This window comes from Ammospiza caudacuta, chromosome 19 (assembly GCF_027887145.1).
Source record: "Ammospiza caudacuta isolate bAmmCau1 chromosome 19, bAmmCau1.pri, whole genome shotgun sequence".
NCBI lineage: Eukaryota > Metazoa > Chordata > Aves > Passeriformes > Passerellidae > Ammospiza > Ammospiza caudacuta.
In genome coordinates, this window is record NC_080611.1 from 2,706,661 (window position 1) to 2,729,290 (window position 22,630).

A 22,630-nucleotide genomic window follows, 5' to 3' on the forward strand; every position below is an offset into this window, starting at 1 on the left:
TCCTGCCCCCCTGCACCTGCCTGTCATAGGTTCCCCTGATATTTTGGAGCATTATGAAGCCTTTTAATCACTTTCAGAGCAACCACTGAGCAGCACTTCCAAACCTCCTCCTGCAGCAGCCAACTACCAAAACCTGCCTCTTCATGCCCAAAATAACCCTCAGGCAGGAGTTAATTGTCCACTCAGGCATAAGCAGATCAGTGCTCAGGTGCTACTTGGCTATCCAGGTGTGTGGCAATGGGGTGCTCAGCTGTGCCAGACGTGGGTGCTCAAGTATGAATTAACTGTGTGCTCAGCTTAGGAAACCTCATTATTTTGCCCAATCTACCTTCTCAAAGGCATTGCAAATTGCACCCCCACATATGTTTCGGAGGGGGATATTGACAGTAAAGCAGGATCCAGGCTTAGGACTCCCTTCTCCATTCCCCTTCTCCCACAGATGCAACATCCCCCACAACAAACAGCTTTCAAAGCCCATTTCCCATTGATGTCACTTCAATGCCACAGGAGATAAAAGCTGAGAGATCCAGAACCAGCGCTGAGTTTTCCAGGGAATATTAATTAGCGGAAAAGCCTCATTAGCGCAGCAAGGGTGGCTGCTTATGCTGCCTCCCCATCACCCCCATGTGTCCCAGACCCCCCAAAGGGACACTGTGGGTGTCAGGCCTCCCATCTGCCTTGGTGGTCTGAGAAATGGGGTGCCCTGCACATCCCCCAGTGTAAGTTTTAAATGTTAAAGCAGGTGTTTATACAAAAAAGATGCCAAGGGAAAACCTGTTTCTCCCCATCCCTGGCTGCCGGCGCTCCCAGGTGAGCCCAGAGTCCTGGGCAGGAGAAGTCCCCCTGTGCATCTGCAGCAGCCCGATGGCAAACCCAAGTGTTTGTGGGGAAAACCAGCACATGAGTTATCTGATGTGTTTTTGGAAAGCTTTTTTGACAGCTCTGCAGCTGGAGAGGAGCGGGGGAGCACAGGATGCTGCCTCCAGCCACCCTGAGCCTCTGCACTGGTAGAGAAAGCCTCTGCATCTGCCACCAAAGGGAATGCAGGAAGGGATCAGGAAAACAGACACTGGGAAGTGGGACAGGACCCCTGAGCCCAGAGATCCCACTCCATCATCCTCCTGAGGGCCTGGCTAGGCTGGGCAGCACCCACCAGCCCTGTCTCCTGGTAACTGCCCCAGAAAACAAGCCTTGCAGCAAAACAGCATGTGCCATGAAATCAGAAGGCCGGTGACAGGAAAGGACAGGAAGCACTACTGGGAGGGTTTAACCACTGTAGCCACCAATGAAGAGCAGCACCCCTGGGTGTCTCAGCTGAGAGTCTGGCCAAGGGGTACCAAGGGGTCCAGAAGGGGAGATGCAGTAGAACTCAAGCAAAGCCACTCCCTGCTAAGGCCATAAAGCCCAGGGGTGGCTCCCACGGACAGGCAGAGTGTGGGAAGCACAGGACATGGCCACCAGCACCCAGGGACAGCAGCAAGGCAAAGGCACTGGGAGGACAGAGGTGCCACAACAACAGTTATTCATCACAAAGAACTTCTCATTCTTTTTTGTTTTTTTTTGTTTTACTGAGAGGTGAAGCCAATTCATCCTGACAGAGGTTCACAGCACAGCTCTGCCTGGGGGCTGCTCACAGAGACACCAACAAGTAACACAGTATGGGAGGAAAGCACCCTGTGTCTGTGCCACAAGGGGCTGGTGGGCACCAAAATGTCATCCTAGCCCCGTGCCACCTCGGGAACAACTGCCATTGTGGCATCTATGGGGGCTTCCCCACAGGCACTGAGCACCAGCCCTGCTCTCCGAGGACGCTCTCCCAGCAGACACAAACCAACTCACTCTGAGCACTTCTGAGGACGGGTGTCAAATCAATCCCCACAGCAGAGATGCCAAGTTTAAAAAAAAAAAAAAAAGATGGCAAAAAACCCCAGAAGAAAGTAGGCGGACATCTGCCAAACCAGCAATTTTCAGCTGGATTTCCAGAAACACTTCAGGCTTTTAAAACCAAGAGAGGAGAGAAAATAAAACCCCTTCACTCAGATGAAGTGCAAAATTCCGATTTGACTTCAAAGGCATTTCTCCTGGCTAGTTACTCCTAAACCCTGGCACAACCCACTAGAAAGCCAGTGGGCAGTGCTATTTTGCTGCCAGATGACAGCACCCAGCCAGCTGGGATGTGAGGTGCTGTGCTGGGGGAGCCCAGGGTGTCAGAGGGATGCTGAAAACGTGGTACTCACCCATTTGGAAGCAGGGAGGACAAGGAAGGAAGGAGGGGAGGAAAGAGAGAATAAACTTTACATCAGTTGTAATCAGCAGGTTTTTTCCATGCACTATATATTCAGTTAATGTATGTTACAATCTCCTCTGAAACGGAAAAATACCACAGCTGTTGTAGCCAGTAACACTTTTAAGAGCGCTTGACTCCCAAGTCATCCAGGTGCTTTTGACAGTGTTACCCTGGGTTGCTATAGGAACCCTAACAGTGTTCCCATCTGACTTCTCCATTAACACTGGATTTATATTTAATTTGGTTTTCTTTTCCTCAGCAAGAAGAGGTGAGAAGCAAGCATGAATACAGAGGCAGGAGATGCTCCTCCATGGGTGTCTCCTGGACATACCAAAAAAAGGACCCAGGACCAGTGCTGAGACACTGCTGAAGCAACAATGCAAGCACACCCCGACCTGCTGCAGGTGGGGAAGGGCACAGCCCCACTGCACTGCTAGGAGCCATCTGGGATGGTGCTCAGGTTGCCTCTATGATGAGGTTCTCCCATGTTCCCGCGCCAGTCTGTCCCACTCTTGCCTTCCCACAGGCAGCACGACTGAGGGGCTCACGGGCTGAGCATCCCACGCAGCTCCTGGACAGAGGTGACAGGCAGGGAGCAGGTGAAGTTGCTGCAGACATAGGCAGTGGCTTTCCCATCCTTCCTCTCCAGGGATGCAAGGAAAGGCAGCTGGCGGTAGAGGAACCCAGCGCTGTCTCCATCTGCGACCATCAGCACCTGTCCAGAGAAGGAGCTGTAAGAGCCAGAGAGCACAGACAGCGCCAGCCAGCTGGTCCTTCCTGCCCCTTCCTGCCCCACTGACATGCTGAGGGCTGGCAGTGTCCCCCCACACACTCTCTCAAAATGGAGAGGGGATGGGCAGCTGAAGGGATCTACTCCAGCCCTCTGCCAGGGTCCCACAGTGGTCACATCCTGTAATGCCAGTGCAGGAAAAAGCATGATGGAGATGTGGCAGCCTAACCACACCAAACACTTGGCAGCCAGGATGAAGCACAGGGATGGGCACATCCCAGCCTAGCCAGCTCCTTGGGGACACCTACCCAGCCAAAGAACAGCCCCAGAAACAGCTGCAGCATTGCCCCATCTGACCTGCAGCCCAGCTCCTCCTGCCCTACCCACACCTCTCAGAAAAACTCGGGCAGCAATGAGCAGTGGGTCAGGGGCTCTCCCAGCTGACACAGCAGCATCAGCCAGAGGTGATGGCTGGGCTGCCAGGATAATTAGCTTTTCTGAAAGGGAAAATGTTTGTTAAAGCCTCGGGGCTTACAGGCTAATCAGGAGAAAGGCCAGGAGCTGGCAGAGAGCCTCATGCCGACACAGATGCAAAGGGTGAGCAAAAGTCTGTCCTTCCCAAGGCACAGAGGGAACATCCTGCTGCTGGAGCACACAGCTGTCCCTTGCCCGCCTCAATCCAAGCCCTGCATGTGTCTGCTGAGCATGGACACACTCGCAACATGTCCCTACTACTCATGCCAATGCCACCAAGGGATGCTGACACCAAATGCTGCCTCTCACAGCACACACATCTCCCACCATGGCACTGCTCACCTGGCACGCAGCATCCTCTACACCAGAGCCAGCAGAAGACCCAGCACTGGCATCCAGAGACACCCACACAGCCTCACTCATGCCTGGCAGGGGCTGCCCACACCCTTGTGTCCCCAGGGGGGCACCACATCCCCAGGTCCCTGCCCTGGATAGTGGTTGCTGCAGTCCTGTTCTATCCACCATCACCCCACATCTGCTTGACCCAGCTCTGGCTCAGCCTGTCTCCCTGCCTGCCTCTTGCTCCCCCCAATCTCCTCCCCCTTTGCCTTTGTCTGGAATTAATTCCAGGAGTGATTAATTACCAATTCATGTCCAATCTGAAATTCATTATTCATTTTTCTCACAAGCTCCCCAAGGTCCTCTCACAGGGCCAGGATGAAGGCGAGTGGCAGGCGAGTGCTCTGCAGCCGAGGAGATAATGGGATCCTTCATAATTACCCTAAAGACCATTAACAGGGCAGGGATCTATACCAGCAGCTGGGATCCAGCCCCAGAGCAGGGAACCAACCCTCTCTGCTCCCAGCACCAGGACACTCACAGGAACAGCTCTCAGCATCACCCCTACTTGCATCCCCAAAGAGCTGCCTGCAGCAAAGGGCTACTCCAGAGCCAGGGTCCATTTAAAATCACAACCTCAATGCAATTCTATCATTAGCATCTTGTTACAGCAAGGATTTCAGGGTGAGGTTTGTAAGGAATTAATTACTGCAACAACCTAATTAATTGTGTTCCTGCACACAAGCCTGGCCCCCGGCACCCTGCTGGCACAAAGGGAATGGGGACGCAGGGGAACAGGGATGTTCCCCCAAATCCTTGGCAAAGGCAATTCCCAAATCAGCCATGTCCCTGGAGCAGGTGACCCAGGGCTGCTCTGCTTAGGGCAGCTTCCTGTGGCAGGGAAGGAGATGTGAGGAGCAGCTGGAGGGGGATGGAGGCAGGTAGGAACAGGAGCATGCTCATTTCTGTGAGATGCAGCATGGAAAGAGGGACGGCTGTTGGGAGGCAGTGGGCTGCTCCCAAAGGTAGAGCAACTCTCTGAGGAGTGGGATTCTCCCCCCTTCCTCCCATCACCTCTGCAAGGGGAGGAGCCATTGCTACTGCCAGAGATCATGCTCCTACCACTCCTGCACACTCATGCCTGGGGAAGGGGAGATACATGTTCCTCTGGGGAAGAGCTCTACCCTTCTGCCACAATTCTTCTTCCAGGAAACAAAGCCAAGCTGCAACAGCTTTGGCTCCATCCCATCATCGCAACATGAGGAACACACAAGGGGCAAACAGAGCTACACTCCCACCCTGCCTGCTGCCAGCTCCCACCTACAGCCTCTCACATGCCCCTCAAAGCATAGGTCCCCTGCAAGCAGCCCTGGCAGGCATGACCATGGCTTCACTCCCCCATGGAAATATCCATCCAGAATACCCAGCCCTCATCTTCTCTCTTCCCCAAGGAATGCAAAAGCTTGAAAGAGAAAGATCCTCCCCTGGGGAAGGAGCAGCCCCACCAGCCAGGCTTGTTACCAGCTTTGCAGGAGGGAGCCAGACTGCAGGGGAGAGGAGGATATGGCTGTGCTATTTGTTCTGCTCAAGACCCCAGAATGGCAGTGTGGGCTCAGGGGACCAAGGGCTGAGCAACTGTGGGCAGAGGATTATTAACAGTGGTGCTGGGCTCCTGTTCCTGCAGACTGGGTCAGCCAGTGTAATCCTTCAAAGGGACAGAGGTCGAGTGTGGGAATAGAGGCCTCGCACACAAAATAGGGACCTGCATGGAACAAGAGTGCTGCTGGATGGGTGATGGCAGAGGAAGGACAGAGAGCTCTATGCCCCACTCGTGTCCCTGGAATGTGTCCCTCCTCCTCCAATGCTGGCATCAAACGTCACTGGGCAGAGGGTTAGGGGTGACACCCCTGTGGGCTGAGCCAACAGAGTACAGAGCAGAGGATTCTGTGCTGATGGCTCAGCCCTCCCCAGTTCATCCTAGCTGGGGTTACAGAGGCAAAGTAGTGCTTGGGCTTCAGCTCCCCAGACACTGAGACTGAACATGCCAGTCCCTGGCACCAGGGCCCAATGGGCAGGGATGAATTCAATCCAAACACCAAGCTCCCTCACTCACAGCCCAGTCCTATTTCCCTCAGCTCCACAGCTTTGCTGAGGTCAAAGCCATCATTCCCAAGGCAGGGACACTGGCCACCAAAGCTGATGGGCATCAGCTGCTGTGCTGCCCTTCCCTGCCAGTTCCAGATGCAGCCAACAACTCCAGCCCCTCTGTGGGATGCACTGATACATCCCAAAGCAGAGAGGAGGACAAGCAGAGTCAGGCAGGAACCCCAATACGCAGCAACAGCTGCTGGATGGGAGAAGAGCTTTGGGAAAAGCCAGCCTCTCCCAGCTGGTGGTACCCAGAATTGGAGTGAGGCACTGCCTCATCCCTTCCAAGGATGCAAGGGTGTCTCCAGGCAGTAGGTGACCCAGATGCTAACTGGGTCTGCACAGGACATGACACATCCACACTAGGCATGACACATTCACACCTGAATGAAAGGTTTCCCCTTGGGAATGCACTGGGCTTTACACTGAGAGCAGTGCAAACAGCCAGCAGCAATAACAACCACTGCTGCAGCCACTTCTAGGCTGGGCTGCCCATGCTCTGTGCAGGGAGAGGAGTGCAGGGCTCAGCCATGGCCCTGTGGCTGTGCTCAGAAAAGAAAAGGACAGGATGCTTCCCAGAAGAGAGGCAGAACAGAGGAGGATGGGTGCAACAGCTGCACTGAGAGAAGGGATGAAACACCAGCAGTGCAGACAGCAGAGACCAGGGAAGGGCTGGCAGGCAGGGAGCATCTCTACCTTGTTTGGGCTGAAGACAGAGCGGACACAATGCAGCATCTCTTTGGTGTCTTCTCCTTGGGGGTCCCCACAGATGACAACCTGTCCAGGGGGAGAGGAGATGGCAGGAGGGAGAAAAAAACAGAGCTGTCACTGCACCCATGCCACTGCCAGCCCCACTTCCTACAGCAGGTCCTGCAGGGGATAATGAGCTCCAGCACATACCTGTTTGAGGGTGTGATGGAAGACAGCGGTGGCCCGGGCCATCTCTGGGAGGGTTATGGGGATCTTCTGCAGCCTCTCTGAGAAGGCAGCCAAGATCTTGCTGGCCTTTTCCACCCAGTCCATATGACCAGAGTAACAAGCTGCTCGGAGCAGGTTTGTGACAGCGACAGAGTTAGGGGTGGGCTCTGCTCCATCTTGGTCTGCAAAGGACAACATCTGCCATCAGCCCAGCGCCTCAGCATCATCTGCCATCAGCCCAGTGCCTCAGCATCATCTGCCATCAGCCCAGCGCCTCAGCATCATCTGCCATCAGCCCCGTCCTCCCACACCACAACCCATGGAACACATTGCCAGGTCCCTGAGCTCACCATCCTTGAGACGCAGGAGGAGAGAGGGATCGCTGGCCTCAGTGGAGAAATAAGCAAAGCCTTTAGGGTCCCAGAAGAGTTTGTCTTGCATGTGCTGGAGATGAAGGGCCCACTCCAGCCAGCTCTGCTCCAGTGAGGCTTCATAGAGGTCAAAGAGTGCCTGGATGACAAAGACATAGTCCTCCAGGAAGCCCTGGATGGGCACAGCACTGTAGTGGCACACAGGGAAGGAAAAGCAGGTTAGAAATGTTCTCCAACCCAGCAAAGCCCTGCTTACTGGTCTCTGATACCCAAGGAGATGCCACCAAGCAAAGCAATGGCTGTGGCCATCACACAACTCAGCCCCAGGGTTCTGTACAGGAGGAGAAGGTAGGGGAAGACACTTGCCAGCATGAAAGGTGAGGAACAGGAAAGGTTTTGACTTCAATTCTTCCTCACTGGCTGGGGGACACTAATCCTTCCTAAACTGCACCGAAGCTCTATACAAAACAAACAGCCTCCCTCCCACCCAGTTAGGTCCTGCCTGGAAGAGAGGACAGGGACTGCTGGGGGTCTGGGCAGCACCTGCAGGTGGCCAGTCAAGTCTGTGGAGTTTCAGATATTCACCTCTGCTCCACTGAGTTGTGCTTGCCCCGGTAGCAGCTCCGAAGCAGCCTCCCGCTGTCAGGGTCGAAAAGGTGTGTCCTCAGGAAGGCAGCTGCCTGTGCAGCCCTGCTCACATATCCCTGCTCAGCCAGGGTAGCCCCAGCCTGGGCAAAGCCTGAGATCATCAGCCCTGCAGAGGCAGAGACAGCAGGACAGGTCAGGGGGGGCACACGGAACTGGTGAGAGGGTCAGTGTCAGTTCTCTGACGGAGGCTCAACGTGAAGCTCATCCTCCCTGACGGCAGCAGGTCAGGTCTTAGCTCTTCTGCTCAGTTCTAATCATTAATGAAGTCACTCAGTGTCACCAAAGAGACAGGCAGAGTACTGTAAGGTCAGCAAGAGCTGAGCCCTCACTTTTGGGCACATACAGGGCTCAAGACTATTCCAGTTTGCAGGGTAACTCCAGCCCATGCCAGCTCCAGACCCAAACACCCAGGAATTTACTGCTGGAAACAGAGCTGGGGGTCCTGCAGTGATTCCCTGAGGCAGCACCCCCAGACAGACACAGTGCTGTGATCCCTCACCTATGCAGCAGTAGGGATGGGCTCTATACCCACCAGGGTCCTGGGGCCCCAACTCAGACCCCTTCCCTACTGCCCAGCCAGAGGAGCTGAGCTGAGTCAGGGGAAGAGTTCTGCTGCTCTCTGCTGGCAGCTGGGGAAGGAAATAAAGCCAGAGCAGTATCCCCAGGCTCCCAAGGCTTGCAGGTGTGGGGCTGCTTCCACACAGCCCCTGATCACAGGTCCCAATCACAGCCTACCCAGTGCCTCTGTGGGAGCTTCTCAGTCCCAGCAGGACCTGTTGCTACCATGCCCTGGTGGGAGTCCAGCCAAGGCATGTCGTCAGAGCAGAGCCCCCCCTCACCATTCCATGCTGCCAGCATCTTGGTGTCCAGGTGTGGCCGTGGCCGCTGTGCCCGGGCTGAGGACAGTCTGTGTTGGCATTCTTGCAGCAGGGCACTCAGCCGGCCTGGCTCCAGCCCAAACCGGGCTGCCGTCAGCTCCGGGGGGCAGCGGGCAATGAGGACGTTCTTTCCCTTGAGCTCCTGATGGGGGTCCTGAAGGGAGAGGGAGACACGTTCTAGAAATGCCATCAGACTTGGGAGGTGTTGGACTCTGGGTGTTTTGGGGCTGCTCTGCCATCCCTCCATGCCAATGGATGCAGGTCTCTCATCAGTGCTCCTGACACCAGGAAAGTCTTTGCTCTCCCTCACCTTCATGGGGTCCACGTTGCCAGCCTCTTCCACTCCATAGTGGTACATGAAGACATCTCCCAAGGTTGTCTTCTCTCTGGCCCCCTCGACAGGGTCGGGGAGGAGAGCCCGGAGCTCCTCGGCTGTCCACACACAGAAAGCTCCTTCTCGCTTCTCTCTAGATGTGGTGGTTGGGTAGGAATCTGCATCTTCTGCACTATAGAAACCTCCTGCCTGGGAAAAGTGCAACACAGAGATCCTCCAGCTCCAGGACAACACTTTCAGCCAGCTCCCCATCATTGCAGGGCTGGCAGTCTGGCTAATGAGCCTCAGTAGTGCTCCAGACTGAGCTCAGCTAGGATGGAAGGGAGGGAAAAACAGCCCCGAGCCACATCCCAGGGTAGGGCAAGTGGGTCCCTTTGGGTCAGCTCAGGGAAGAGCCTACCTGGTCACTCAGGTCACGCGAGACGTAGAGTAAAATGTCTCGGACAACATCAGCAAAGAATTCATCACCAGAGATCTGTGTGAGACACAGCGTGGACATCAGTGTTACATGGGTGGCAAGGGGCAAGAGACACAGCAAGATATGGTGAGAGATTTCAATTTGAAGAGTTGGCAAGGAGCATTTGAAAGTCCAAGGATTTTAAATGAAGGATAGATTCAGAGTAAGACCTTCAATAGAAATCTACTATCAGTGAGTACTGCATATCTACAAAGGGCAGTGGAGAGTAATGCTGGAGTTACACCAAGGTCAGAGGCAGCAGCAGCATTGTCTGCTGACTTGCAAAAACCAGCCCAAAGGCTGTTTCTTCCCCCATTATGCTCAAAGCCCCAGGGCTACACTGTCACACGTTTGTGCAGCACTTCTGGATAAACAACAGGAGATGAAGGGGAGCATTGGATTGCTCCACACCCGTGGGATGGGGAGTATCTTGGGGAACAGGGTTTGAAGCTGCTCCCCAAACCAGGCCAGTCCTTGCAGCCTGCAGGAGTGGGAGCCACACAGAGGGATGCCAAAGCTATACCTGGAAGGCTTTGCTGTACATGGCTGCCAGCTGCCCCTGGTCATACAGCATCTTCTCAAAGTGAGGAACATGCCAGTGCTGGTCAGTGGAGTAGCGGTGAAACCCCTGCACAGAACATGTGAAGATGTCTCTACCTCAGATCTCCACCTCACACCTCCTGGCCATGACAGGGGCTTACCCCCAAAGATTTACTCCTACCTGACCAATGTGGTCATGGATGCCCCCATGGGCCATCATCTTGAGGGTGTGCAGAGCCATCTGCAGTGCCCGGGCACCTTCTGGAGTTGTTTGGTGCAGGGCCCAGTACGTGAACAGGAAATTCAAATTCACTGAAACACAGGGAGACGACAGGAGGCTGTGGGGTGAGCTCTGCCCCCACGCTGCTGTCTGCCTCACAGCAGGTCTCAGCAGAAGAGACCAGACTGACCTGGGGTGGGGAACTTGGGGGATTTGGAAAATCCACCATAATCCTCATCATAGGATCTGGAGAGCTGCTGGAAACAGGTGTTCATCACCTCTTTGGCTGGTGGGGGTGACTCCTGGCCCTGCACACGGATCTCTGATGTGTGTCGCAATGCTTCCAGAATCCTCTGGCTGCTCTCCAACAGGGCATCTTTGTTCTCCTTCCACTAAGATGCAATGCGAAAGAGATCTTATTGCCTTGCACTAGTCCAAACCATACCTCCAGTTCTCAATCACCCTCCCCAAATCAGCTCAAACCCACTTCTAACCAAGCCAAAGCTCTGGCTGGTTCTCTGGGCTACTCTTCCTCATAACTGAATCTCCTAACTCAGTTACCCTTCAAGCCCAGACCAATTTCCCTGTGCTCCCTTTGGTTCAGCCCTGTCTGCTACACCATTCCTGCCCCACACCTGCTCTGTGATCCGGAGCAGCACAGTCCGAAAACCAACACGATGAACTCCATCCTCAGGAGGGAAATACGTCCCCCCAGCAAAGGGCTTGAGGTCTGGGGTCAGCCAGACACTCATGGGCCAACCGCCTCCACCACTGGTGGCCTGAAAGACAAAACACATGTGCACCAAGGTCACGCAAGAGGCACCTGCTCTATGCCCTTCCAGCACATACGAGAGCCTCACTCAAAGAGAGATGTGTGCTTTTGTCCACCATTGATACCCATCCAGACCACCCCATATACTGGTTCTGCTTGCCTGAGGAACATGACAATGAACAACACCCTGAGAGAACCAGTCAAAGCCTCCTGGGCCCTGCCTGTGCCTCCCCCACCTGCACGAAGGTCATGTATACTTTATCCACATCTGGCCGCTCCTCACGATCCACTTTGATGCACACGAAGTGCTCATTCATGATCTCCCCAATCTCCTTGTTCTTGAAGGACTCCTCCTCCATGACATGGCACCAGTGGCAGGTGGAGTAGCCAACTGCAAACAAGCTTGGACAGGTGAGAACTGGTCCTTTGCAGGGAGCAGGAAACACATGATGGGGAGAACACTCAGAGATGGGGACCCTTCTATGAGCAAGAGCTGCTGCCTCCCTGGACAAGAAATGGAGGAGAAGAGTCTCCTGAACTCTCCAGCTCCTGATCCTAAAAGCTGGCCAAGGACTCTGGTCCTGCATGCAGCCCATTTTCAGAGAGAGCTACTCCAGCACATGGTGCTCTCTTGCTTGGTGGTCATCCATACCTACACGGCTAATCACACACCAGCTCAGGATGCAGCTCAGCTTATCTGATCATCTACTGACCAACACATGGGGACATGAAATATGCCTTGTTTCTGATTACCTGACAGGAATATCAGCTTGTTTTCTCTCTTTGCTTTATCAAAGGCTTCCTGACCCCAAGGGTACCTGTGGGGGAAGACAAGAGTCCCTCAGCCCCATGGGCACAACGACAAGAGGAGGAGGAGGAGGAAGGGGAAAGGCTCCCCACTGCTCTTACCAATCCACAGGGTTGTGGGCATGCTGCAGGAGGTACGGGGACTTTTCGTTAATCAGGCGGTTGGTGTGACGAGGGACGCTGGGGGGGCCGGGTGTCCCCACCGTGGCCATGGCTGTGATCCCCGTTAGAAATATGTGCCTGTGACACCAAACAGGCTCAGGGGTTCCCTGCTCACAACAAAGCTCAGCCTCTGGACAGAGCCATGACAGACCAGAGCATCAGCACCACCACCCCAGGTCCTGCTGTGCCCCAGGACAGGGTGCTGCTCTCCACTACGCGCTCCCCATGCCAAAGGAAAGAGTCTCAGCCCCAGGTAGCTCTGCTGGGGCTCAGTCCACCCCAATCCCCCCTAGGACGTTACAAGTCCTTCCCACTCACTGGAGGCTCAGAGGAGCTTGTTCTCCAGTTTGGCACACCCCACCCACGCTCGGGGGAAGGCCATTCCCAGAGCTGCCCCTCCCACCAGCACACTTTGGGGGCACACTCAACAGCTGTGAATGCAAGAACAGCATCTGCGGGACCTGACCTGCGTGTCCGCAGGGAGAACACCCCCTCAGAAAGGAAAATCCCGTCTCGTGGGGTGGATGTGGGCAGGGGGGACACGGCTCTTTATGATGAGGGGAATGGGGGGCAGGGAGACTCCTCTGCTGCTGGGTAGATGCGGGCTTTGGGTATGGGGATGCAGCAGAGATGCAGGGCTGGGATGCAGGAGGTGGGAAAGGGGTGCAGAACGGGGCTACGGAGTATGTAAAGTCCTGAGGGGCTGTGGTAGTGAGAGGAGGATTTAGGGAGGATACAGGGGGATACGGGGAGGATGTCGGGGAAGGCAGGAGAAAAGGCTCTATGAGGGGCTCAGGAAGGTGCAGGGAGAATGTAGAGGAAATGCAGGAGGAGTACAGGGCGTCGCAGGAGAATTCAGGGGACGCGGGCGCTGCAGCGAGGACGCGGGGGGCACGGGAGAAGTGCGGGGACGCGGTTATGGCGCAGCCACCGCACCCAGGGCCGGACCCGCCCCCCCGGCCCCTCCGGTACCTGCGGGCGCAGCGCAGCGGCGCCGCCAACATGGCGGCAGCTCCCCGGGCCCCGCCCCTTACCGGCCCGGCCGCGCCCCTGTGCCCCCGGTGCCCCCGCCCCTTACCGGGCCGGCCGCGCCCCCGTGCCCCCGGTGCCCCCGCCCCTTACCGGGCCGGCCGCGCCCCCGTGCCCCCGGTGCCCCCGCCCCTTACCGGGCCGGCCGCGCCCTCCTCCGTCACCGCCCGGCCCCTGAGGCGCAGCCTCGCCCCCACTGGGCCCCCGCCCCTCCTGGTTCCGGCCCACAGCCGTTACCGCCCCGCGCCGCGGCCGCTCAGCGCAGTTCACAGTGGCACGGGGCACTCGCAGGCGTACACTGGGTTGCTCAGCGCAGTTTATTGTCGCACGGGCACCCGCAGCCGCCGCCGCCGCCATCGCAGCGCCCAAGCACCGCCGCCCCCGCCCCTGGAGCGGCGCCCAGCAGCGGGCGGGGGGCGGTGGCGGCGGGACGGGGGTGAGGGGGAGCAGCCAAGGGAGGGCGAACCCCGCGGGGTGGGAGGACCCGCGGCTTCCACCCCCGGACCTGCGCTGCCCGAGATCCCCGCTGTTCTGGGGCAAAGTCCCACCACGCCGGGGGTCCATCCAGCAGCCGGACCCCGTGCACTCGCCCGGCCGACTGAGCGGAGCCCCCGCACCACAGCCCTTTGTAAGGCCTCCGCCATGGCCCCTCACAGGGGAAGGGGGTTGCGGGGCTCATGCTGACTGCTCCCCAGCCAGCCCCACCGTGGCCCCCACACTGGCCCTCGCAGGGGAAGGGGTCCCCTGTTGCCCGTCAAGCACGGGGGCTCATGCTGGCTGCCCCTCACAGTGGGCACGGGGAGGGGGCTGCGTGGGGGCATCCTCCCGTGCAGCTTAGCAAACCCCCAAGTCTTGGTGGAAGGAATGATCGGGGGGATTGTAACAGCTGGGGAGGAGGTCCACATGTCCAGATTTCCAGAGGGTTCAGAGGAAGGGGTTGAGCCCCCCGGGCGCGGACGGCGGGGCCGGGGGGCCGCTCAGCGGCAGTAAAGGCTGCGGCAAGGTGCTGGGGAGTTCGGGGAAGGTGCCAGCCTGCGGAAAGGCACTGGCGGAGGCGGGGAGGGCAGCGGCGGCAGCGGGGACGCTGCTGAGGGGCAGCGGCAAGGATGCGCTGTAGGTCATGGAGTTGGCGGGGTGGCCGGTGGGCAGGCCGGGCACTGGCGAGCTGGTCCGCATCTGGTTCAGAGTCGGCTTGGGCTGTTCGGAGAGGCTGAAGGGGTTGGTGGGGGATGGCGTGCTCAGACCTGGCAAAGAGAAGATGGGACATGTCAGGACAAGCCAGGCTGCTTCCAGCAGTTCTGCTCCTCCTCTTTCTCCCCCACCACCACCTGCCCAGCGCAGGGAAGCTCCTGGCCAGCAGCCCTGCAGCACCTACCCGAGAGAAAGGGGTTGCGGGTCTTGGAGGCCGGAGTAGGTGCGACCAGGGAGTCCAGGTTGACCAGGGAGGAGGCGGCAGGGCCAAGGAAGGCCTCGGGAGTTTTACAGTCCTTCCGATCCTTGCCGGATTCAGGCAGGGAGTCAGCCAGGTTGGCAAGGTCAAAGCTCTTTGCCCCATCCTGCCTGGTGCTGGGGAACAGGTCGCCAAAGGGGTCAGGCTCTGAGATGGAGGGAGATGAGACACATGAGCCAGCTGGGAGACACCAAGGGTGACAGCACTCTCCCTTGTCACTGCACAGGGTGGCTGACAGCACATCTAACCCCAGGTCACAGTGTGACACAGTGGGGCTGAGCCTGCAGCATGGCCTGCCCAAGTATCCCCCAAGCCACCACGGGAGACAGCAGAGGTAGGGACATGAGCACACACAGAGACTTGGGCTCCCTTAGCTGGCCATACCAACAAGCAACTACACACAAGCTGGCCAGCACTAGAACTGCCTCCCTGCCACAGGTCAGCACCTGCCCACTCCCAGCTCTTACCCACAGGGCTGCTGGACTTGGCCGAGGAGGGCGGCTGCGAGGGCTCCTGCTCCGGCGGCTCGGGCGGCTTTGCAAATGGGTCAAAAGCATTCCCCCCTGGAGCTGGGGGGAAGAGGGGACACTCAAGGAGGGGAGCAAGCAGGGAGGTGTGGGGCAGGAGATGGAAGGGCAGGAGAGAGGCAGGGGTGGCTGCCTGCAAGGAGACAGAGAAGAGGGGATGCAATGCAGGGCGTGGGTTTGGGGGTCAGCAATGTGCACTGGGGAAGGCTTAGATGCGCTAGATCATGGGATCACTGCAGACAAAGACACCCCTACTGCTTGCAGCCATTACACCATAACAAGCAGGTCCCTTTCCCAGCCCCAGCAGGGACAGGTAGAGGGGACAGGTCTGCAGGAATGCTTTAGCAAACAGCACTGGCCCCCAGACCAGGTTCTGCAACCCTTACCAGGGACCAAAACAGGGGGCAACACATGCAGGATCTGCACAGGGCTGGCGGAAACACCCAGGAGGAACTGAGAGTGACACTGAGCTTTGAAACACAGGCTGCTCCTACAACTGTTTCCCAGTCTGCAACATGTCACCTGTGACCAGCAACGGTCCTGTCTAGTCCTGGCAGGGTACAGGGGTCATTTGGGTTGAGCAAATAGGTATCACTAATGGGACACAGCATCACCCCACTGCTGGAGGGGTGTGGGGCTGCCACCTGCTCCCATCAGATGGCTCTATTATCTGCCATGTTAATTAAAGCAGCCTGTTCTGTACAAAGATAAAGCCTAAAAGTTCCTTGAAGTCTTCAGGATGCTGAGGGATGAGCTAAGGGACAGGAGGGTGGGGAAGGGGTGCTTGGGGAGCTGGTTGAAGGGGGGAGAACCCAGAGATGCCCACTTGCAGGAGGGTAGTGATGGTCAAGGCTGTCCTCAATCCTCAGCAAAGCCAAAAGGTCCATTGAGCCTCTTACCAGGGGTTGGAGGCTGCTCAGGCACAGCAGCCCAAGGGTCAGGAGCTGGTGTAGAATTGGAGCCCTGGGGGGCTGGGGGGGATGCTGTTCCCCAGGGGTCTGCAGGAGGGAAGCCAGAAGACATCGGTGCCTTCCCCCAGGGGTCAGAGGCTGCAGTGGTGCTGGGGGGAAAGTCCCAGGGCCCAGCAGGGGTTTGCTGGGATGAGGCGCTCGCCTGGGAGAGGGGCTCCGCACCAGGGTCTGGCACTGGCACCCAGGGATCCGCTGCACCGCTCCAGGCAGAGGCCACCGGCTCCACTTTGGGTTTCATATCTGGAAAAAAAGGGAAACTCTGGGAGAGGGGAACAATGCAGAGCACAGAGCAATGCTGAGTGGTGGGTATGTGGCCAGGAGACCATGGCTTCCAGCAGTACCACCTGGGAGTGTAATGGAGTAGGCACCAGAGAGAGAAGGCAGAGGTCCTCATTGTTGAGCTGCTGGAGGAACAGAGGCAAGGGACAACTTTCTGCCACTGCCCCAAATTCTGGCAGCCTGCAAGTTGTCCTCACCTGTCATATCCCATGGGTCAGCAGACGTGTGGCTGGAGGGGGCTGGCGCCGGCCCAAATATATCTGCCAGCTCCAGAATAGAAGACTGCGGACAGGAAGGGAATAAAAAGGTGAGAGGAGCCTGGGGCAGACCTGCAGGATCACCCCCGTGTGGCCACCCAGCCTCCAGTGCTATACCTGGCTTTTCTTCATCTTATCTTCTTCTTGCTCTTCGTCCCTGCCTGGGGCAGTCTCCTCCACAGGTCTCTGCTGCAGGGAGTTCTCCCCTTGCCAGGTCCTCACTTCCTGTGGGGACAGGGGATGGGGCCTGTGAGCTCAGCAACCCTGCAGACAGCACCTTCTCCAGGAGACACACCCAGCACAGGAGCTGCCACCCAAGAAGTCCCAGCATCTGAGCAGACAGCTCCTCCAGGGCCGGGCCCCCCAGGAGAGCACTCAGCAGACAGCCCGGAGCAGCGAAAGCAAAGCGGGCACCGGAGCCAGGTGATGTTTTGGGCTCCGGTGCCACAGAGAGACCAAGTGCAAGGAGAGCGGAGCGCCAGGGCCGCAGGACACAGGTACCTTCTCGTGCTCCTCTTTGCTCAGCGCGAGCGCGAGCTGCAATTGCCTTTCTTCGTCTGTACTGGAAAGTGGAGGAAGTGGCTTCTGGCAACAGAGGAAATTGGGTGATATTTCAGCTTGCCCTCAACTCGCAAGACTGCTTGGTGGTTGTCCCTCTCCTTGCCACCGCCATTCCAGCATTGCCTGCCTGCACAGCATCTGTGCCCATCCAGCTGGCCCTGCCTGCAGACACCCCCAGCCCAGCGTCCCTGTGCTCTCTAACCAGCTCCTGCTCAGGTTCCGTGCAGCCCCTGCCCAGCTCCTTCCCCGATCCCATCACCTGCTGCTGGATTAAGGCTGGGATGACCCTAAATTAGGCAGTCAGCATCTCCCCTGGGAGGTTTTTGGGGACCCTGATGCAGTCAGTGAAGGAGAGGAGTAAGACATCCCCTTGCCCTGGCAGCCTGCTGGGTAAAGATGGTTGGTGACATTGACCGGTCTCAGTTTGGGATTCCTGCCAGCCCCACACCTAGACCTGAGTAGACTTTGGGGAGAGACTGTCCCTGTACCACCATGGTGGCCCTGATCACTGCCCCATGACACTTTTCCAGCAGTGTGGGGACTCATGGGGGCTGGGAATGGGTACCCTGATAAGGGTGTACGTGTGTCAACACCCATAAATGTGTGTACATGACTGTGCAGCCCAGATGGACTCCAACAAAAAGGCAACACTTTCCAGAGAGTGTCTTCAGTGCTCACTGGAACAGTGTAAGGATGCTATAAATACTCCAATTCCAGGACAAAAATAGGGATATACACCCTGCTTTGCCTCCAAAAGAGCCTCCATCAAGCAGGGAAGACTGGCAGCAACAAGCATCATCTCTAGAGCACATCCTCTGCCTGGCACAACTGAGCTCATGGTGCTGGGTGACAACTTCAGGGGATGCCCACCAGTCCAGCCATGCAGCTCCTTGGTCCCCATGTTCCTCTGATTTTGTGTACTGCCTGTATCCACAGGCTCGTGCACACTGTGCTAGCTGTTTGCTGGTGACCAAATAATCCATTCTTGGTGGAAAAGGGGCCAGCAGACAGGAGAAGGGACAGCCTGAGGTGGCTTCACACTGGGCACAGCATCTCACTTGCCTGATTCCTCCTGGGGCCGTTTCCCAGTGCTCCTTCTAGCCTAGTTTGAAAGGACCAGACAGTGGGAGGGAGCATCTGTGAGCCCCCAGCTCTGGGGATGCTGCTGGCCTGCACCCACACAAACTGCTGGGCAAGGCTTTGCCTCCTCAAACCTCTGTGGGTAGGCAAAAGGAATGGGGAAGCTTAGACCAAAAGTCCTCAGCAGAGGAGGGCAACCAGGTTGGAGGGGGGTGGGCTTTGGGGTAAATCCAGAAGACCCCCCCAAGTTCACCCTGGGGTCTGGGAGGCTGGACAGATCCCAGCCTGGTGCTGTCCTCTCTAATATGAGAACAGGGAGCAGGGGCAGCCCACACCTCCGTCTGCCCGCTGGTGATTTTGGATCCAGACACAATGCGAGCAGCCTGGTACAGTCGCAGGTACATGCACCAGCCTCAGGCAGCCCTCAAAATCCTGCCTCTTCCCAGGGAACTGACCCACTGTGTTCACAGATAAAGCAAGGTAAGGGAGATGCCTCACACCCCAGGACAAGCAGGGCCACTCTACCTTCTCTGCCTCCTCCCGACTCATGGCCAGTGCCAGCTGCAGCTGCAGCTCCTCCTCTCCTGTCGTCTGGGGCCGTGCTTGCTCCAGGTCAGAGGCAAACCGTGGGGATGAGGATGATGCTGGGATATAAAAGAGGAAAAGGGGAAGGAGTGGCATCAGGACTTGAGGTATTTTGGGAAGCACATCAGCAGTTTCCAGGCCTCTGTCCAAATACCCAGCCTCCCCAGGAGGTGTAGCCACACTTTAGAGCTCACTACCTTGAACAAGCCATGAGTTTAAGGCTGGAGGCACCACCAGCTGTCACTGCTGCTGGGGTCCACCACTGGCCCAGCCAAATCTCTGCCCTGTGGTGCAGGACGGGCTTCACCACCACCATCCCAAAAGATGCAGAAGAATGACGGGCACCAAGCAGGTGCAAACCAAATGTAACACCTGCCTCCCCTGAGAGAGCCCGAGTGAGCTGCCAGTAACACTCACAGTTGAATGAGGAGGGTGAGCCCCGTGCCCGGCTGTAATCTTCACCGTAGGGTGATGCCCGGCGGCCGTAGGTGACCTGGTGGCTGCCACTGCCCATGCCCTCCAGGGCCATGCGCTCCTTGGTCTGCAGCGCGTGCGCCCGTTCCTGCTTCAGCCGCTCCTCGTCCTTCAGCAGCGCCATCACCTGCTTCACCTTCTCCCGGATGTTGATGCCCTGGTCCTTGCCGTCACGGTCCACATACTGGAAGTCCTTCAGCGTCTGGATGGTGTAGAGGTTCTCCCGGCACTGGTGGGTCACCTTCTCGGAGCCAGTTTTGATGAGGTAGTCCAGAAGGGTGAGGGCTTTGTAGACGTGACGCCAGTTCTTGCCGCTGTCGTTCAGCCGCCGCCAGATCATGCCCATGACCTCGGCAAAAGCCACCGTGTTGAAGGTGAGGTCGGCGATCTCTGACATCAGAGAACTGGGAGGACCCCAGGGATCATTGGAGGTGGCCTCCCGCACCTTGATCTCTGCCTCTGAGTAGTTGTGCACGATGTTCTTCACCTGCCGACGCAGCGCCGAGGTTGTCATGGCTGTGTGGTGCTGGAGACCTGCTGGTGGCAGGCAGGAACAGTGGAGAAGGGATGAGTGAGCACGGCCACAGCCTCACCAGCACCTGCAGCAGGGAGCAGTGACACAGAGATCTCAGCATCGCCCCCACCACCAAGACCCATTCCCAGAGTCCTTGGCTGGCATCAGGGACATTTCTCAAGGTGGATGTGACCATCATAGGGGCATCAGGTGCACCCTGCTAGGCTGCCACGACTCACCAACTCAGACACACAGGATGCTCAAGGGGAGAAGAAATCTCATGGCAAGTGGTACCCTGAATTGCCAAGCCGCCACAAGTTTTGACTCTGGATTCAGCAACATTTGGAGATTCTACCCTGCACTTCTGCTTCTAAAAGTAATCATCTGAAAATGGCAGCTCACTCCTCCAGATCCTGTCTGCCTCAACTCCACTCTCCTGGCAAAGCTGATTTCAGACCCTCCCAGCCCTTGTGCAGCCACGAATTCCCCTGTACACCCAGATGCACTACCTGCACCTGCACACAGCCCTGCTTGTCCCAGTTGTCAGCCCAAGGCTCTCAGTGCTGTCAAGGCAGCATCGTCCAAACCCAAAACCTCGTCATGAGTCAGAGCCTATAATGATTCTCTAGCGCTGGCAGCTGCTCAGGCAGGTTTTCCCAGCAAATTGGGTAATTTTACTCCCGCAAGAGGCTGGTGAATTCAGGGTGCTAACAGTCAGTGGCAGGTTAGCCAGCAGGATGGATAATGCAATGCCCCTCTCACCAAAACCCCGAGCTGTCTGAGCCTCCTCTGGACCACAACACAGGGGCAGCAGGGGTTGGCATGGCTGGGAGCTGCCCTGGTACCTCCCCATGGGCAATGCCTGTCCTTGGGATGCACTGCACTGACACAGATACAGTGACGTGGGGCAATCTGGACTTGTCCTCACATGAGCCCATCACAACCCTGTGCCCTGCTCCACGCTGGTCCTAAATCCTCACCTTCTCCCTGCATGGTGAGAAGACACTGTTCACTCTCATTTTATCAGAGAGTCAAGCTGAGGGAGAGGCAGAGGCTGCTTTGCCCTCGGCAGGGTTGCACCGTAGAACTGGGGAGTTGAGCTGCTCCCAGAGCCCTCACTGCAGCTGTGACAAAACTCACTAGCAAATTTTCCCCCATCCAAGATAACACATGTGAGCAGAGGAATATCTCCCCCACACAGCAGTCTGCAGACTGCAGTTATCAGTGTCCATTTCATCACCCACCTCGGGTTCCAGTACCTCCCTGGACTGCAGCTGCTGCACCACATCCAGCCCTCTCCCAGCTCAGGATACCACTCCATCGCACTGGAGCTGGGCCAGGCCTCTGTCCCAATACCCAGCCTCCCCAGGAGATGCAGCCCACAAGCCACGCACGGCACCCACCACGGTCCCACACAACCCGCACGACCAGTCCAGCACCTCCTGCTCCTGTGGGCCAGCAGCCAGGTGCCCCACAGCTCCGCCAGCAACATCTACTGTGAGTCAGAGAGGAGCCTGGCACCGCCACGCTCGCAGGCGGACAAAGTTTCTCTCGAGTCGGTTCCCTGCACCGATTCCCTTTCGCAATGCAGCCCGTCAGCGTCAGCGCGGCCTTTGGATCCCGCCGGGAGAGCCCGTGGTGCAGTCGGCCAGGCCACTGCCCGCCTGGCACAGAAACGCCTCTGGGACAAGGGCAGCAACACAGCAAAGTCCTCCAGGACTTGGCTCCATGCTCTGCTTTCCACCAACACCCAGGTGGAGATAAAGTCACATTCTCCAAAGGTGCCACCAGCCTGGAAAGCACCAGCAAGCACAGTGGCAGTCCGAAGAGGGGGCAGGATGGTTCCTTCTGCCTCCAATAGGTTTCCTAGCTGGACAAACCCCAGGGTCCAGTGACAGGCTCCCGGCATGGCTCATCCTGGCCAGAAACCTGACCCCAGCTGGACTTTGCCGCCATGAGATGGCCTGGGAAGTCTGAATGGAAAGAGATGGGAAGCATGGGCTGGGGCAGGGATGAGAGGAACGTAATCAGGGCTGGAGCTGCCAGCGGGGTTTAGAGCTGCGGGTTTATCAAAGACAGAATCATCCCCCCCCTCCCTGGAATATAAAGGGAGTGAAACAGAAGCTGTGTGGGAGATAAGGCAGCAGCACCCAGCAGCTCATATGGAATTACTGCAGTGACCTTGACCAAGAGTGGCCAGGTGGGAGAAGGACACGGCTGCGGGGCCAGGTCCCCATCGCCCGCGGGCCGGCGCGGGGGTTGCGGGGGCGACGCGGGAGCGGCGAGGGGCGAGGAGGAACGGCCGGGGGGGGAGCGGAAGGGATGGGGGGGATGCAGGGGGGGCAAAAGGGGCCAGCGAGGGGAGGGGAGCCGGGAGGGGGATTTACAGCTCCATCCCTAATCAGGTGCGGGGCTGAGAGGAGCGGCGACCGCCATGGGGAAGCAGCAGGGAACGGCCCCCGCAGCGCCCTCCGCCGCGCCGCCGGCTCCCGCAGCCGCAGCGGGGGCCCAGCCTGGCCCAGAGGCGGCCGGCACCCCCTCAGCCCGCGATGCTCCAGCGTCCAGAACCTTCCTCCTCCTCCCCCCAGCGCAGCCCGGTGCCAGGGGCGCGCAGCCCCGGTTACCTGCGCGGTGCCGCCGCCGCCGCCGGTGAGCGCGGGCTGGAGGCGGCCGCAGCCGCCCGCTCCTGCTGCGCGCCGCCGAGTTGCCGGGCTGGCTGGGCAGGTCCCGGCGGCAGGTCCCGGCTTAACCCCTTCGGGGCCGCCCGGGCACGGGCAGAGGCGCTCAGGCCCCCCCGGCGCGGCGCGGCGCAGCGCGG

The 22,630-nt window shown here is 57.9% G+C and overlaps 2 protein-coding genes across 7 annotated transcripts; both read right to left on the reverse strand.

Moving 5' to 3' along the window:
- Positions 1-1,322: 1,322 nt before the first annotated feature.
- On the reverse strand, positions 1,323-13,042 carry SPATA20 (spermatogenesis associated 20). Of its 2 annotated transcripts, XM_058817156.1 has the most exons (15): positions 12,026-13,042; positions 11,870-11,934; positions 11,353-11,507; positions 10,980-11,123; positions 10,535-10,736; positions 10,306-10,436; positions 10,108-10,212; positions 9,528-9,602; positions 9,104-9,316; positions 8,755-8,947; positions 7,853-8,021; positions 7,247-7,455; positions 6,879-7,078; positions 6,675-6,755; positions 1,323-3,002 (listed from the first exon to the last, which is right to left on the reverse strand). In XM_058817156.1, the coding sequence occupies exons 1-15, from the start codon at positions 12,133-12,135 to the stop codon at positions 2,832-2,834; spliced, it is 2,223 nt and encodes a 740-aa protein (XP_058673139.1). In that variant the 5' UTR covers positions 12,136-13,042; the 3' UTR covers positions 1,323-2,831. The 2 variants fall into 2 exon arrangements, with proteins under 2 accessions (XP_058673139.1, XP_058673140.1); XM_058817157.1 differs by lacking the exon at positions 12,026-13,042 and having other exon boundaries at positions 11,353-11,620; positions 11,870-11,932.
- A 419-nt stretch (positions 13,043-13,461) lies between these two features.
- EPN3 (epsin 3) lies at positions 13,462-22,630 on the reverse strand. 5 transcript variants are annotated; one of them, XM_058817351.1, is made up of 10 exons: positions 22,437-22,630; positions 19,242-19,897; positions 18,765-18,883; positions 17,100-17,183; positions 16,716-16,823; positions 16,539-16,623; positions 16,225-16,302; positions 15,032-15,133; positions 14,490-14,711; positions 13,462-14,358 (listed from the first exon to the last, which is right to left on the reverse strand). In XM_058817351.1, exons 2-10 carry the CDS (start codon positions 19,810-19,812, stop codon positions 14,039-14,041), a joined length of 1,689 nt encoding a protein of 562 aa, XP_058673334.1. In that variant the 5' UTR covers positions 19,813-19,897; positions 22,437-22,630; the 3' UTR covers positions 13,462-14,038. The 5 variants fall into 5 exon arrangements, with proteins under 5 accessions (XP_058673334.1, XP_058673330.1, XP_058673331.1 ...); XM_058817347.1 differs by having other exon boundaries at positions 15,991-16,302; XM_058817348.1 differs by lacking the exon at positions 22,437-22,630 and adding an exon at positions 21,252-21,375 and having other exon boundaries at positions 15,991-16,302.

Bases quoted from the DNA above. Each gene is read 5' to 3' on its own strand.
- SPATA20 (XM_058817156.1), bottom strand. From the start codon at position 12,135: ATGGCCACGGTGGGGACACCCGGCCCCCCCAGCGTCCCTCGTCACACC. The intron at 10,737-10,979 runs GTGTGGGGCAGG...ATTGCATCTTAG, and splicing joins TGCTCCGGATCACAGAGCAG to TGGAAGGAGAACAAAGATGC. The intron at 6,756-6,878 runs GTATGTGCTGGA...CCCCCTGGACAG, and splicing joins TCCATCACACCCTCAAACAG to GTTGTCATCTGTGGGGACCC.
- EPN3 (XM_058817347.1), bottom strand. From the start codon at position 19,812: ATGACAACCTCGGCGCTGCGTCGGCAGGTGAAGAACATCGTGCACAAC. The intron at 16,303-16,538 runs GTGAGGACAACT...CTTTTTTTCCAG, and splicing joins TGACCCATGGGATATGACAG to ATATGAAACCCAAAGTGGAG. The intron at 14,712-15,031 runs GTAAGAGCTGGG...CCTCCATCTCAG, and splicing joins CAAGTCCAGCAGCCCTGTGG to AGCCTGACCCCTTTGGCGAC.